This window comes from Coregonus clupeaformis, chromosome 29 (genome assembly GCF_020615455.1).
Source record: "Coregonus clupeaformis isolate EN_2021a chromosome 29, ASM2061545v1, whole genome shotgun sequence".
NCBI lineage: Eukaryota > Metazoa > Chordata > Actinopteri > Salmoniformes > Salmonidae > Coregonus > Coregonus clupeaformis.
Window position 1 is genome coordinate 5,391,424 of NC_059220.1, and position 16,771 is coordinate 5,408,194.

The 16,771-nt window shown below is 43.3% G+C and overlaps 1 protein-coding gene across 4 annotated transcripts in view; it reads left to right on the plus strand.

The window, feature by feature from the left end:
* The window catches only part of LOC121544579 (ninein), a 73,826-nt gene that overhangs the window by 56,091 nt on the left and 964 nt on the right, over positions 1–16,771 (plus strand). For 2 of the 4 annotated variants that reach the window (XM_041854536.2, XM_041854538.2), the window contains exons 20-27: positions 818–934; positions 1,540–1,653; positions 2,155–2,313; positions 2,648–2,827; positions 2,979–3,128; positions 3,694–3,786; positions 5,272–5,370; positions 16,358–16,471. In XM_041854536.2, the coding sequence (XP_041710470.2) occupies positions 818–934; positions 1,540–1,653; positions 2,155–2,313; positions 2,648–2,827; positions 2,979–3,128; positions 3,694–3,786; positions 5,272–5,370; positions 16,358–16,471 (1,026 nt within the window). The remainder of the gene's footprint in view (positions 1–817; positions 935–1,539; positions 1,654–2,154; positions 2,314–2,647; positions 2,828–2,978; positions 3,129–3,693; positions 3,787–5,271; positions 5,371–16,357; positions 16,472–16,771) is intronic. The other 2 variants (XM_041854537.2, XM_041854539.2) reach the window with 2 other exon arrangements.

Here is a 16,771-nt window from a genome sequence, read left to right on the forward strand (position 1 = left end):
TGCTTTTGAAGTGACGGGTAGGTGTGAAATCTGTATCCTATCTCTGCTGCGCTGTATCCACACAAAGCAAGGCCGTTATGGTAATGAATATAGGCTGCAAAATAGGGTGTTTCACCCCATTACAAATATCCTTGTATGAATGCGGCCGTACAGCATAATGCTTGTTCGAGCTAAATAGGCTATGGCTAATAACACTAATGCTTTTTACAGCAAGCTAAGAAGCTAACTAAACTCTGTAGTGGTGGGGTGTGAGGCATCTTCAACGGTAAATCAAATATTACAGGCGGAGGCGGTCCCGTTATTCACAGCCTACCACAGATGACAATCGTTTTTTTTCTCCTGCTTTTTATGGAAACCCGAAGGAGTCGTACCGAACCGCCCCATTGGCTTTCCACGGCCCCCTACATGTCCATGGTGATGACACAGCGCAGCAGAGATACAGATTGTGCACCAACCTGTCACTCAATCGTTTTTTGTTTTTTTTTCAATTTTTCTATTGGGACATAAAATTAAAACTAAGGTGGTGCAAGTTTCAACTGAGGGGGGCTAACATCGTGGAGCCGGTCCTGTTATGTCTCTGAGTCCAGTATGAAGGAAGTTAGAAATAGTTTAACAAGCCAAATGCTAATCTAGCGTAAACATTGTATCCACGAGTCCATCTCACTCTGGGTTTAAGTAGATAAAAGGGCTTCATTTCCAAAATCCCGAACTGTCCCTTTCAGGATTTTGATTGTAGTCATGACCTGTTTTTTTTCAATTCGTCTTTGCTCGATTCCTCCTCGTTGGGGTCCTAATGACTTGTTCTCCTGTGTGTCAGATGGCCGTGTGTGTCTCTGCCCTGGAGGCGGAGCTGACCAACGCTGTGGAGGGGACTGTACTGCTAGAGGAGGACAAGGCCCAGCTGGTGCTGCAACTCAACGCCCTCAGAGACAAGGTGAGACACGAGCAGATAAACATTTATATGTAGTACAGGCAAATATATATAACTCACCATTTTCTATTTGATTAAACTTGTATTTATCCAGGTTAGTGTTTAGTATTTTGCACGAGAGACCTGCAGAGACCCCTCCTAGCAGTGTCTAATGTATTATGTGCTCCCGAGTGGCGCAGTGGTCTAAGGCGCTGCATCGCAGTGCTAGCTGTGCCACTAGAGATCCTGGTTCGTATCCAGGCTCTGTCGTAGCCGGCCGCGACCGGGAGACCCTTGGGGGCGGCGCACAATTGGCGTAGCGTCGTCCAGGGTAGGGGAGGGAATGGCCGGCAGGGATGTAGCTCAGTTGGTAGAGCATGGCGTTTGCAACGCCAGGGTTGTGGGTTCGATTCCCACTGGGGGCCAGTATGAAAAAAATAAAGTTATGTATGCACTCACTAACTGTAAGTCACTGGATTAGAGCGTCTGCTAAATGACTAAAATGTAAATGTAATATATGCAGTATGTTACACGTGGGTGCGTACGGTGTAGGGGTTTTAGGTACATTATGGTCAAATAGTTTATACGGTACGTCCAACCACACTCCTCGTCGCTGTGTCCATCTGTAGATGGATAAGGTGGGGGCTGTAGAGTGCCAGCTCTCCGTCCTCCTGCAGGAGCACAAGGCTTTGGACAAACAAACCCAGGGATTACGCAACCAGCTAGCCAAGTCTCAGGAGAGGGTAAGGATGCTCTGTTCAGTCTGTCTGGTCAAAAGTAGTGCACAATTATAGGGAATAGGGTGCCATTTGGGATTCACTCTTACACTACCTTACAGTCAACCACTCTATGACACGGTTATGATCTACAATTCAAATTGTTACCGCTTTCATTCAATATCATCATCAATTATAATGTACAGTATGTTCTATGTGTGTCAAGCCAAAGACACATTTCGACATTGCAGGGACAATAAGTATTTCTAATTAATTAGGCAAAATTCACTGTCATTCTATGATTCCTATTGATGGTGTGTTTAGTCAATATGCTGTCAGTCAGTATGTAAAAGTATCGTGTAAAATTCCGGTAAATTTCCCAAGTTTCCAAGAAATCCTGGTTGGAGGATTCCTGAATCACGAGGGAATAATCAGGAAAACCGGACTCCTCCAACTAGGGTTTCTGGAAAACTGGGGAATTTAAGAGAAGTTAGCGGTATTTTGCAAACCTATTCATGACCAAGGTAGTCTCTCTTTCAGACCCATGTGTTGGAGGAAAGCCTCCAGTCTGTTAACCTCCAGAGCGCCCGTCTCAAGTCAGACCTCCGTGTGTCACAGCAGGAGAAGGACGCCCTCAAACAGGAAGTGATGTCACTGCACAAACAGCTGCAGAACGGCAACGATAAGGTGAGGCCTTCTATGATGACACGCTGATTGGTTGGTTGGTAAGTTGATTGGCTGGCTTCTGGTTGGTTGGTTGGTTAGTTGATTGGCTGGCTTCATGTTGGTTAGTTGATTGGCTTGCTCCAGGTTGGTCCGTTCTAGTCATTCTATTTCTATAATTACTATAACTAACGGTCGGTTGGTATAGAAATACAAATACTAAAACGGACATCCAGTCAAATTGCTGTGGTTTGAGCAGCTTTGTCCCTTCTAGTATATTTCTATGGGTCAGGGAATGCTCAGTCTCTCAGCTTTGTTTGTTATTGTGACCTCTGACATCTGCGTTTTCCTGAATCAGAACCGGGTTCTGGAGATGGCCCTGCACTCCAGCGGGTACCAGAGCCAGCACAAGAAGCTGTACCGGGACGAGCTGGCCAGGCTGGTGGAGCAGGGACAGCAGAAGCTGAGGCAGGAGAACGAGAGGCTGACCATGGAGCTCCACAACACCAAGGGTGACCTCCACCACACCAGGGACAAGGTGAGATTACAGAGGAATGGATGGATGTGACAGACTCGTTCATCCATTCAACAAAATATAGACACAATCAAATCTGACTTGATGTGCTCTAGGTCTTTTTTAAGTTTTGGAGGTTCAGAGGACAGCATTACAGCCTGTATCATCTCCTCAGACGCGGCAGCTGGAGGCAGCCATCTTAACCCTGACGCAGCGGAAACAGCAGGGCCAGTCCAGCGTGGTGAAGACAGTAGAGCAGGAGAAGACTGCTCTGAAGAGAGAGCTGCACGTGACGCACCAGGAGCTACTCTCTGCTCACAACAAGGTCATCTAAGGAGGGTCAACTCTTATACCTGCTCTGATTGGTTGGCTAGCTAGCTAGCTAGCTAGCTAGCTAGCTGATTGATTTGTTGCGTTACACTTTCCCTCTATATCAATAGTATATACCTATGTAGAAAAGGAAAGCATCCCAACATCAATACTTACCTCCACATATAATTCACAAGCAACTTGTATTTCTGAAGCAGTCAGCTTTTGACACTGTGCACGTTGTACAGTATCCGTCTTTCCTTGTTATCTGATGGTCTTGGTGTGTTGGGGCTGATGGTGTGGTGTGTTGGGGCTGATGGGTGTGGTGTGTTGGGGCTGATGGTGTGGTGTGTTGGGGCTGACGGGGTGGTGTGTTGGGGCTGATGGTGTGGTGTGTTGGGGCTGATGGTCTTGGTGTGTTGGGGCTGATGGTCTTGGTGTGTTGGGGCTGATGGTCTTGGTGTGTTGGGGCTGATGGTGTGGTGTGTTGGGGCTGATGGTCTTGGTGTGTTGGGGCTGATGGTCTTGGTGTGTTGGGGCTGATGGTCTTGGTGTGTTGGGGCTGATGGTGTGGTGTGCAGGTGTGTGAGGTTCAGAGAGAGCTGGAGAGTCTACGTCGGGAGAATGAGGGTCTGAAGCCCCGACCGGTCCCGGTACAGGCCCGGCTGCTGGAGGTCAGTTCTCTACCAACCTTCTCTAACTTCCTCCTCATTTTTACTCCTCCAATCTCATTGCATCTGGACTTTAATCTACCAATCAAACACCTCCTCTTTTTAATGTCACTTTTCTCCCTCTTCCTTACGCTTCTGTCATTTTCTATAGAAATAGTTTTTTCATTATTTTTTTCTTCATGTAACACCAACAATTTTCCAGAAACACTATAACGGTTGCCTAGCGCTGGCTCCTCCTGTCCCCTGACCCTCAGCCTCTATCCATCTGTCTGTCTATCCCTCCATCCTACAGTATGTCCCCTGTCACTCCTCTCCCCCCTCTCTCTTTTTCTCTCCTCCCTCTCCTCACGTCTCTCTCCTTCTCTCTCTCTCTCCCCATATATCTCCCTCTCTCTCTCTCCTGACTCTCTCTCTCCTTCTCTCTCTCCCGACTGTCTCTCTCTCTCTCTCTCTCCTGACTGTCTCTCTCTCTTCTGACTGTCTCTCTCTCTCTCTCTTCTGACTCTCTCTCTCTCTCTCTTCTGACTGCCTCTCTCTCTCTCTCTTCTGACTGTCTCTCTCTCTCTCTTCTGACTGTCTCTCTCTCTCTCCTGACTGTCTCTCTCTCTCTCCTGACTGTCTCTCTCTCTCTCCTGACTGTCTCTCTCTCTCTCTCCTGACCGTCTCTCTCTCCTGACTGTCTCTCTCTCTCCTGACTGTCTCTCTCTCTCTCTCTCTCTTCTGACTGTCTCTCTCTCTCTCTCTTCTGACTGTCTCTCTCTCTCTCCTGACTGTCTCTCTCTCTCTCCTGACTGTCTCTCTCTCTTCTGACTGTCTCGCTCTCTCTCAAACATTGTGTTGGAAATTCCAAATTGTTTGCATAAGCAACTTACACACAGCACTGACACACACACACACTTACCCCACCATACATGCATGCCACCAGGGGTCTTTTCACAGTACCCAGATCTAGAACAAATTCAAGGAAACGTACAGTATTATACAGAGCCATGAGTGCATGGAACTCCCTTCCATCTTATATAGCGCAAGTGAACAGCAAACCTGGTTTAAAAAAACAAATAAAGCAACACCTCCCGACACAACGCCTCTCCCCCATGTGACCTAATTGTTGTGTGTATATACTGACATGTATGTGTCAACCACACGCTACATGTTAATGTTTTGAAATGTATGTAAATTAAGTATTTTGTCTAATGTCTTTTTTGTTACGTCGGACCCAAGTAAGACTAGCTGTCGCTAATGGGGATCCTAATAAATACAATAAAATCCTCAGTCTCTCTCTCTCTCTCCTGACTGTCTCTCCTGACTGTCTCTCCTGACTGTCGGTCTCTCCTCCCTCTCTCCTGACTGTCTCTCTCCTGTTGTTTGCTCTCTCTCCTGTCTGTCTCTCCTGTCTCTCTCCTGACGGTCTCTCTCCTGTTGTTTGCTCTCTCTCCTGTCTGTCTCTCCTCCCTGTGTCCCTCCTAACGATCAGCGTTGTCTCTCTAGGCCCAGCTGGGTGGTCTGCTGCCCTCCTCCCCTCGCAGGATGCCTGGTGAGTGGAGAGGACAACACTGCGAGGACGACCACAACCCAGAGAACATACAGGTAGGAGAGATCAGTGTTCCCCATCACATACTGTAGCAGGCTAATCACACCTCTAACTATAACTGAATCCTCAGATCTCCTTCTTGCTATTTGAATCAATATGCAGCTGGCATATCTGGCGATCTACAATCTAGCACTTAGTGAGTGAAGATACTGTATACTATGTTAGACAGTTGTGTACAGTATCTTCACTCTCACTGTGCTCAACAGTAGAATACAGCATCGTTACTCTCACCGTGTTCAACAGTAGAATACAGCATCGTTACTCTCACCGTGTTCAACAGTAGAATACAGCATCGTTACTCTCACCGTGTTCAACAGTAGAATACAGCATCGTTACTCTCACCGTGTTCAACAGTAGAATACAGCATCGTTACTCTCACCGTGTTCAACAGTAGAATACAGCATCGTTACTCTCACCGTGTTCAACAGTAGAATACAGCATCGTTACTCTCACCGTGTTCAACAGTAGAATACAGCATCGTTACTCTCACCGTGTTCAACAGTAGAATACAGCATCGTTACTCTCACTGTGCTCAACAGTAGAATACAGCATCGTTACTCTCACCGTGTTCAACAGTAGAATACAGCATCGTTACTCTCACCGTGTTCAACAGTAGAATACAGCATCGTTACTCTCACTGTGTTCAACAGTAGAATACAGCATCGTTACTCTCACCGTGCTCAACAGTAGAATACAGCATCGTTACTCTCACCGTGTTCAACAGTAGAATACAGCATCGTTACTCTCACCGTGTTCAACAGTAGAATACAGCATCGTTACTCTCACCGTGTTCAACAGTAGAATACAGCATCGTTACTCTCACCGTGTTCAACAGTTCATTACTGCCACATTCACACTTTAAACAGTCCATTCTGCAGCTCTTCATCTGATCCTGTTGATTATGGGACTAACCTGACTTCTGATCTGCCTTGATTACAGTCCGATGGGAGCTAAACCACAAACACCTTACCAAAATGGCTCTCCATTTTCACTTTGGGGAATATAAATATTTGAAAATAGAAATGCCTCTTGTTTGGTTTGGGTTCTGACATTTTGTCCTGGTTTCATCACCACACCCACCGCCTTGCCATCTTCATGTTCTCTCACGTGTTTGTAGAGTGTGTAGTGTGTAGTGTGTGTGTGTGTGTGTGTGTGTGTGTAGAGAGCGCGTGTGTGTGTGTGTGGTAGGGCTGACCCCATTTAGTCGACTGGTCGATTGTTTAGTCGATAGGCTTTTGGTCAACCAAGATGTATTTATTTGTTATGGTGCACAAGCCACCTGTCTGATTGGTGCCTGTCTCAGTGGACTAAACCATTGTGGAGGCCACAGGGATGGCTCAGTCCATCACTCTAAGACATGTGATACTGAAACAGTAGATGGTTATATTATGTAAAAATAATGGCGCAACACTAATCAATATTTTTTTTATATAATATTTTTTATTCACAATGAATGAAAGATAACATTTAAAGACGTTGTACATTCAAACCCTTTTTGTCCCCCCCCCCACCACCACCCCCAGAATGCCTCCAAACACATTTAAAAAGAAAGGCAAAGTGATTGAGTTACATGTCAGAAAACAAAACAAAAGTATACAACATTGTTACTTCAATACAAGCAAAAATGTAATAGCCCAACAATTTCTGGTGATTTAGGTGATCTTATAGGCCTATAGTAGTAATCTCAAGGGGTGGGGGTGGAGCCAAGAGTACTAATCTGGAGGAAGTGTTTGGAGCTGTTCAAAATAGGATATCATCGGGTCCCAGGTGGAATAGAAGGAGTTGGTTGACCCTCGAATGGTATACTTCATTTTGTATAATTTTAAGAACAGCATCAGATCTTTGAGCCAAAGAGAGGCTAAGGGAGGATTGATAGATTTCCAATCCAATAATATCCTTCTGCGGGCTAACAGGGAGGCAAAGCCAATGACATCCAGCTGTCCATTGGTCAGAGAAGGATTGTTGTTTGGTACTACAAAAATAGCAATTTCTGCACTAGGCTGCAACTTTATATCAAATGCTTCAGAAAGGGTTTTAGATATAGTGGACCAATAATCTGCCAGACGGGTCAGGACCAGAACATGTGGGTCAAGTCCCCCCCAAGCAGCCTTTTCCCCTTTGTCACATGTACCATCAATATTTGGGTAGAATTTGGACAATCTGGCCTTACTGAAATGGATACGGTGAAGTACCTTAAACTGTATAAGGCTGAGCGGGGCACAAAAGGAAATACCTATATCAACTCAAGTTAGAAAAGGGCTAGTCCTCTGTGTGTTCTATCTCTCTGGAGGAATACTTGACGGATTCTTGGATTCCCACCGCCCCATAACATTTTTTATTTTTATTTTTTAAATAAGCTAATCCACTAAAGTGAAAATAGACTTTGGTAAAATAAAGAGGGAGACATTAGAACAAATACAGAAATCTGGTCAATACATTCATCTTGATACAATTCACTTCACCAGCTAAATTAAAATGGAGAATACTTTGTCTCTGAAAGTCCACTTTTAAGTTTGCTAATCAGGGGAAGTCAAGTTCTCATCATGGAGGGACGTCAAGGTACGGGTGATATTGATCCCTAAATATTTAAAGCCAGACTTGTATACATATGAAATGGAATAGTATCCCGTGGAATTTGTATTGCTAATTCATTAATAGGAAAACATTCACTTTTTTTTTTGAGAGAGATTCTATTTATAACCTGAAAACACACCAAACCTACGCAGTAGGTCCACTACCTCAGGGACACACGCTTCAGGGTCTGAGATATATATATGCAGATAATCTGCACACAAGGAAACTTTGTGTTCTAGTCCCCATCTGTAGATACCGTGTATTGAGGGTGTGGCCTCTTAGTATAATAGAAAGGGGTTCTATCGTCAGGGCCAATAACAGAGGGGACATCCCTGGCGTGTGCCCCTTGATAAAGGGAAGTACTGTGAACGAAGTCTAAGTACTGATGCCTTGGGTGATGAGTACAACAGTCGGACCCAGGAAATGAAGTTTGCACCAAAGCCAATTTTCCCAGTACAGAGAATAAATATTCCCATTCTACCCTGTCAAATGCCTTCTCCGCATCTAAAGAGAGAGAACTACTTCAGGAACGTCCGAAGATGCAGGAGGGTGTATGCCATCAAGCAGACGTCGAATGTTAGAATAGGTGCGGCGACCCTTAATAACCTTGTCTGATCCGTCGATATGATGTCATAGTGGATTCTATTCGAGAGGAAAGCAATTTCGCTAATATTTTTACATCTGCATTTAAAAGTGAGATCGGTCTGTATGAGCCACACTCAGATGCATCTTTGCTTGGTTTTAACAAAAGTGTGATCGACGCCTCTGTATGGTCCCGGGCATTTTCAAACATTTTCAAGCATAAATTGAGCCAGTTTGGCAGAAAACTTCTTGTAGAATTCGATAGGGTAGCCATCTGGGCCAGGGGATTTCCCACTTTGCATTGCTGTAATTGAATTAATAATCTCCTCTAACTGCAAAGGTTGATCAATTTCCTCTCTCTTCTCTGTACTAATGGTAGGAGTTTCCAAGTTGTCAAGAAAATCATTCATAATTGAATTGTCTTCAGGTGATTCTGACGTGTAAAGATCTGAATAAAAAAAAAAGGAAAGTATTATTGATTTCAGTGGGACTAACTGTTAAGACACCCGAGGTGTTTTGAATTTGAGGGATCAGCTGTGAGGCAGATTTGCACTTGAGTTGATGAGCTAGAAGTCGACCAGCCTTTTTCTCCATGTTCGTAAACAAAACCACGTGAGCGGAGTAGCTGCTGCCCAGCCTTATCTGTGGATAGTAAATTGTACTGAGTTTGAAGACTGAGCCTTTCTTTGTAAAGTTCTGGTGATGGAGAGGCGGGGTATTTGTTGCTCTAATTCCAGAATTGCGTCGATCAGCTGTTTTAATTTTCCGTTGTTTATTGAGAAGAGGGGAATATGAAATTATTTCGCCTCTAAGAACATATTTTAAGTGTTTCCCAAAGTCTAGATGGAGAGATCGATTCTGTTTTATTTGTCTCAACAAAGACATCAATCGCATTCGATAGAATGGTGCAGAATGAATTGTTTGAAAGTAACGATGAGTTAAGTCTCCATGGGGGGCGATCTGTATAGTTCAATGAGAATGAGAGGTCGAGCGACAGAGGAGCGTGGTCACTAATAACAATGGCAGAGTATTCTACTTTCTTAACAGAGGGGAGAAGGGCTTTATCTACGAAAAAGTAGTCTATTCTAAAATAGGAGTGGTGCACATGTGAAAAGAAAGAAAATTCTTTGTTACTGGGAAAAAGGAATCTCCATGGATCTACACATCCCGTCTGGCTCATAAACGCAGAAAAAGCGCTGGACGTTTGAGGGAGATAATGATCGAGGGTTTGAGCGGTCCAAGACTGGGCGGATCACACAATTCTAGTCGCCTCCAAAAATTCAATAGTGTGAGTTGAGATTTGGGCAGCGAAGAAATACGTTTGTTAATGAACTCCAACATCATCCCAATTGGAAGCATACACATTTACAAGCAAAACAGAGGTGTGAAAGAGAGAACCAGATACCATAACAAAATGCCCGTGTGGATCCGATATTATATCAGCAGAGGTAAATTGTACTTTCTTTCTTCTATGAATAAGTATTGCTGTTCCCTTTGCCTCAGCATTGAATTTTGAATGGAATATTTGTCCTACCCAAGCTTTACGGAGTCTACCATGATCTGCTGTACACAGATGTGTTTCTTGTAGAGAAGGCTATATCGTTTTTTTATTTATTCTTAAGATGAGCAAATACTCTAGCCCGTTTAACCGGGCCGTTCATTGCCTTGACGTTCCAGCTTGTAACTGACACCCCACAACTCCCACCCCAATATCTGAATTGTTAGTCATTAAAATTTGAGATTACTAAATTATAACTGGAATAGAGATGAAAGCCCTTGCCTTAGCCGAATTGTCTAAGAAAATTGAGGAGAGGAAACCCCCATTTAATTGCGTCTATAATCAATAGCCTAACTGTTATATGTTCCTGGCTTTATAAATCATCCATATATATCTACGGAAATAAGACTGATCCTGCTTCTGTTGCCTGTTTTGAGTGTTTGTTTAATAGCCTACTGATTCAGTGAGCACCAAGCCTCACGCAACGGCAAAATGTCGGATAAAACAATTTCACTGATTCGGCTGTTTTTAATCATTGCTATGCTGTAATAAAGGCTTTACCAAAAAAAATTATAATTTGTAGAACAGACTGGTATTACTTATAATTTTATTTAGTGTTTACACTGTTCCAAACGGGCAGAAAAATAATGTTGTAATCTAACAGCACCTGTTTGTCACACATAATATGCACGCAGCTCTCGCTCCTATAACCTCCTTTTTCTCCTTATTATTATTATTATTATGATCATCATTATAATAAGGAAAGTCATTATCATTAGTAGGCTTAGTATATACTCCTGAGTGGCGCAGTGGTCTAAGGCACTGCATCGCAGTGCTAACTGTGCCACTAGAGATCCTGGTTCGAATCCAGGCTCTGTCGTAGTCGGCCGCGACCGGGAGACTCATGGGCGGCGCACAATTGGCCCAGCGTCGTCCAGGGTAGGGGAGGGAATGGCCGGCAGGGATGTAGCTCAGTTGATAGAGCATGGCTTTTGCAACGCCAGGGTTGTGGGTTCGTTTCCCACGGGGGGCCAGTATAAAAAAAACACACAAAAAAAACATATATATTCACTAACTGTAAGTCGCTCTGGATAAGAGCGTCTGCTAAATGACTAAAATGTAAAATGTAAAAATGTAAATGTTGTACCACCATTGAGCTGTAGGCCTAAGAGCGCGTCCTGTTCAGTCTTAATACCGTAACTTACTTAGGCCTATATTTTAAATCAATCATTAATTCGTTAATGCCATCACACAGCATACGAGACGTTCACGCTTTGAAATGCAATCAAGCATTTTAGTTTTTAAATTTAAATAACAAAGGGAGCTTAGAATAATTATCCTAAACAATAAATACACCGCAATTCACGGAAGCATGCAACTGTTTTTAATCTGCCTTAATAAAGGCTTTATCTTTTTTAAAAATTAGAACAGACTCTGGTACACTTATTTAGTGTTTACACTGTTACAAACGTTCAGAAAAAGTAATAATATTGTACCTTAACAGCAACTGTTTGGCACACAATACTCACGTAGCGCTTCCTGCTATACCCTCCTTTTTCTTGATATCCAGTCATTTCCACAACTAAGTCAAATGTCTTCCACAGATCTGACTTCCCCTTTCCCGCCCGTTTTCGAGTTGTCTTTTTCACGTCCTCCGCGTCCATTTCGCTGTCACGTGTTACGGTGTTCGGAGTTTGTTATAACCAATGTATTGATGTGATTCTGATAGGCTATAGGTCAGGCCCTATTGGTCACGTGCACGCGACGCTTACATGTTTCACGTAAAGACCGCAAAGGGTTGAGGGGAATAGGGAATTTTTCTCCTAAACAAATGAGGGATTTCGGTAACAGAACTTTTCAGTCAGAAACAAGTAAGAAACCCAAATGGCTGAAATGATGTTGCAGCTTCAGCACGGACAGCGCAGTAAACACTTTCTGTGATGTGGTGCCTTTTCTCTGCAGTAGGGAGGAGAGCGAGACAACCTTTGCCAGTCACACAGGCACTCTGTGTCATTTTTATTTAACACAGTGTGACCATCGGGCTCTTGAGTCATTTGTGTTTTAATTATTTAATCAAACAGTGTGCATAAAGAATCAGACATGCATACAGTGAGGGGAAAAAAGTATTTGATCCCCTGCTGATTTTGTACGTTTGCCCACTGACAAAGACATGATCAGTCTATAATTTTAATGGTAGGTTTATTTGAACAGTGAGAGACAGAATAACAACAAAAAAATCCAGAAAAACGCATGTCAAAAATGTTATAAATTGATTTGCATTTTAATGAGGGAAATAAGTATTTGACCCCTCTGCAAAACATGACTTAGTACTTGGTGGCAAAACCCTTGTTGGCAATCACAGAGGTCAGACGTTTCTTGTAGTTGGCCACCAGGTTTGCACACATCTCAGGAGAGATTTTGTCCCACTCCTCTTTGCAGATCTTCTCCAAGTCATTAAGGTTTCGAGGCTGACGTTTGGCAACTCGAACCTTCAGCTTCCTCCACAGATTTTCTATGGGATTAAGGTCTGGAGACTGGCTAGGCCACTCCAGGACCTTAATGTGCTTCTTCTTGAGCCACTCCTTTATCGCCTTGGCCGTGTGTTTTGGGTCATTGTCATGCTGGAATACCCATCCGCGACCCATTTTCAATGCCCTGGCTGAGGGAAGGAGGTTCTCACCCAAGATTTGGCGGGAGATGGCCCCGTCCATCGTCCCTTTGATGCGGTGAAGTTGTCCTGGCCCCTTAGCAGAAAAACACCCCCAAAGCATAATGTTTCCACCTCCATGTTTGACGGTGGGGATGGTGTTCTTGGGGTCATAGGCAGCATTCCTCCTCCTCCAAACACGGCGAGTTGAGTTGATGCCAAAGAGTTCGATTTTGGTCTCATCTGACCACAACACTTTCACCCAGTTCTCCTCTGAATCATTCAGATGTTCATTGGCAAACTTCAGACGGGCCTGTATATGTGCTTTCTTGAGCAGGGGGACCTTGCGGGCGCTGTAGGATTTCAGTCCTTCACGGCGTAGTGTGTTACCAATTGTTTTCTTGGTGACAATGGTCCCAGCTGCCTTGAGATCATTGACAAGATCCTCCCGTGTAGTTCTGGGCTGATTCCTCACCGTTCTCATGATCATTGAAACTCCACGAGGTGAGATCTTGCATGGAGCCCCAGGCAGAGGGAGATTGACAGTTCTTTTGTGTTTCTTCCATTTGCGAATAATCACACCAAATGTTGTCACTTTCTCACCAAGCTGCTTGGCAATGGTCTTGTAGCCCATTCCAGCCTTGTGTAGGTCTACAATCTTGTCCCTGACATCCTTGGAGAGCTCTTTGGTCTTGGCCATGGTGGAGAGTTTGGAATCTGATTGATTGATTGCGTCTGTGGACAGGCGTCTTTTATACAGGTAAAAAGATGAGATTAGGAGCACTCCCTTTAAGAGTGTGCTCCTAATCTCAGCTCGTTTCCTGTATAAAAGACACATGGGAGCCAGAAATCTTTCTGATTGAGAGGGGGTCAAATACCTATTTCCCTCATTAAAATGCAAAACAATTTATAACATTTTTGACATGCGTTTTTCTGGATTTTTTTGTTGTTATTCTGTCTCTCACTGTTCAAATAAACCTACCATTAAAATTATAGACTGATCATTTCTTTGTCAGTGGGCAAACGTACAAAATCAGCAGGGGATCAAATACTTTTTTCCCCTCACTGTATGTAGTTGATTTTATTCAAACACATAGAGTGTGTCTATATATGGAAAAAAAATAAGTTTCAACATTTCGACCAATCGATTGGTCGAAAGAAAAGGACGACCCTCGTCGACCAAGATTTTTGGGGGGGCTCGGGGACAGCCCTAGTGTGTGGCAAGTGTACCTTCTGGGTTTGGTTGTTTTTATCTAGATTCTAGATTCACCATGTCTGTCACTTTCTACTCTGGGGGGGGGGGGTGCTCAGATTGCACAGTATATCTCTGGCACCGAGTTCTTCAGTTGTCCCAGACAGAGGTCACTTATTTAAAGTCGCGCTAATTGCGTAGTGCTGCCTTGAGAAGGTTAAAGGATTAGACTAGAGGACTGGATGGAGTGGTGAGCCCTGGTGAAGTGCACCTGCCTTCTCTCTCCAGGGTGCTGCAATGCCAGAACAGAGGGCCGCTCATGCCGACAGCTACCGGAGGATCGGTGGACTCTGACTGACAGACAGCAGCTTGGCAGTTTCTAACATCCCCCAGTCCTTACTTTCTGACTGTCGGCCATCACTTAACCCCAGCCCCACCCAGACTCCTCTCCCCTGAATTTCCTACCTGGCAGTTTCGAACTCCCTCAGCCCAGTCCTCCAAACCTGTCCTCCTCACGTAACCCTAGCCCCACCCAATCCTCCAGGATTTCCCTGAATTTCCCCATACCCGACTTGCTTGAAGCACTGGAAGACGGAAACTTCTGGGAGCGTGTTCTGGGAGCGTGTTCCGTCATTATAGGAGATGACCAGTGATCTGAATGGGATGTTACAACCAGTGATCTGAATGGGAATGTGTAATGATTGTATGCATCCACTAGGTGGCAGAGTATCAGAGTAAAACAGGCTAGTCCCTTGTTATTTTCCTCAAATTAAAAGGGCTTTCTGAAACGACTTCAGCTCTAACCGTAGGTGAACTGTTGAGTCAAAGGTTCATGAAATATGCTCTGATTGCAGTAGATTCCTAGTTTCAACAGAATGTATTATGTTAAATATTTTTTAAGATTACCTGCATATTGCTAATTTTTGCACTTAACCCACAACATTTACATTTTTACATTTTAGTCATTTAGCAGACGCTCTTATCCAGAGCGACTTACAGTTAGTGACTGCATAAATTTTTCATACTGGCCCCCTGTGGGAATCGAACCCACAACCCTGGCGTTGCAAACGCCACGCTCTACCAACTGAGCTACAGGAGGCCAACCGTCAATATCAACTGATTTGATTTTTGTGTATCTTTGTCACACAGAAATGTACCTTTTTTAATTGGTGAATATGCTCACCTCTCACTGCAGGTACTGTATATCTGAAAGTACTGTGGTTTATTGTAAACTGGACCAGTTCATTACCAACAGTATGGAACTCGAAGGGACCAACAACAGTTTGATTGTAAACAAATGTTCACGTTTTCATGATATTTATCTGAACGCTTTGATTCATGTTCTTCCATCACTTTTATCATGTTGATGTAGCAACCATGTAGGACCATGTTAGTATAGTTACCATGGTTCTTTAGGAGCTTTGATAGTCCAGACAGAACCTAGAATAGTCAGATCTAGGTCTCAGGGTCTTTAGATAGATGTCAAACCACAGTTTTATTCTCTATTGCTCTGTGTGTGTGTGTGTGTGTGTGTGTGTGTGTGCTTCTGTTTCGTTCATTTTTATTTAAATTAGAACGATCATGACTTTTTTATTTATGAGTATTTATGTTTTGTAGAATGTATTTAAGTTTCTGGATCAATGAGTTGAAAACAATGTAATATTTATTAATTTGTTTTTATCCATTTTCATTTAGCTATGATGTCACTTTTTCATAACTGCACTAGAATGTATTTCACTGGAAATAATCAAGACAAATAAAGCATCTAGTTTAGTGTTTAGTGTTCCAAGTACCTTCTCCCTTGTTGTTCTATACCACATACTCTGATGGTATCCTCGCTGATGTTATCTTCAAACACATCTTTGTTATTGCAAGAATATATTACCACATAGAAGACAATCCTTTTTCTACACCTATTTACCAGCTATGAGCATTTTGCAGGTCATACAGCCAGACGGGCAGTACATTACATTACTCCGACTAGCTATTTACTTGTGTGATTTAAACCATACGTGTGTTTTTACTTTTTCTTTCACTTTTAACATGCCAGATGATACATAAAGATGGTTAAACATGCCAGATGATACATAAAGATGGTTAAACATGCCAGATGATACATAAAGATGGTTAAACATGCCAGATGATACATAAAGATGGTTAAACATGCCAGATGATACATAAATATGGTTAAACATGCCAGATGATACATGAAGATGGTTAAACATGCCAGATGATACACAACGATGGTTAAACATGCCAGATGATACATAAAGATGGTTAAACATGCCAGATGATACATAAAGATGGTTAAACATGCCAGATGATACATACAGATGGTTAAACATGCCAGATGATACATGAAGATGGTTAAACATGCCAGATGATACATAACGATGGTTAAACATGCCAGATGATACATAACGATGGTTAAACATGCCAGATGATACACAACGATGGTTAAACATCTGTATACATCTTCTCCATCACCAGGATGAGAGGGTGATGATGATGATGAAGATGGAGGAACGTATGAGGGAGATCGAACTGTCGCTGCATGACGTCAAGCTGCTGCTCAAAGAGAAGGTCTCCCAACTGAAAGATCAGGTACACTTTAATCAATAGGCAAAATATATCATTACCTATTTCTATTTACATTTTAGCCATTTAGCAGACTTTTAATCCAAAACAATTTACAGGAGCAATTAGGGTTAGGTGCCTTGCTCAAGGGCACGTCGACAGATTTTTCACCTAGTCGTCTCTGAACCAGCAACCTTTCTGTTTACTGGTCCAACACTATTAACCACTAAGCTACCTGCTGGCCCTGTTAAAGCCCTCAGTCAGTGGTCTCTTTACTATGAGATCTCAGGATCTGTTATCAGTTTTTCTCTATTGGTTTTACTGAGG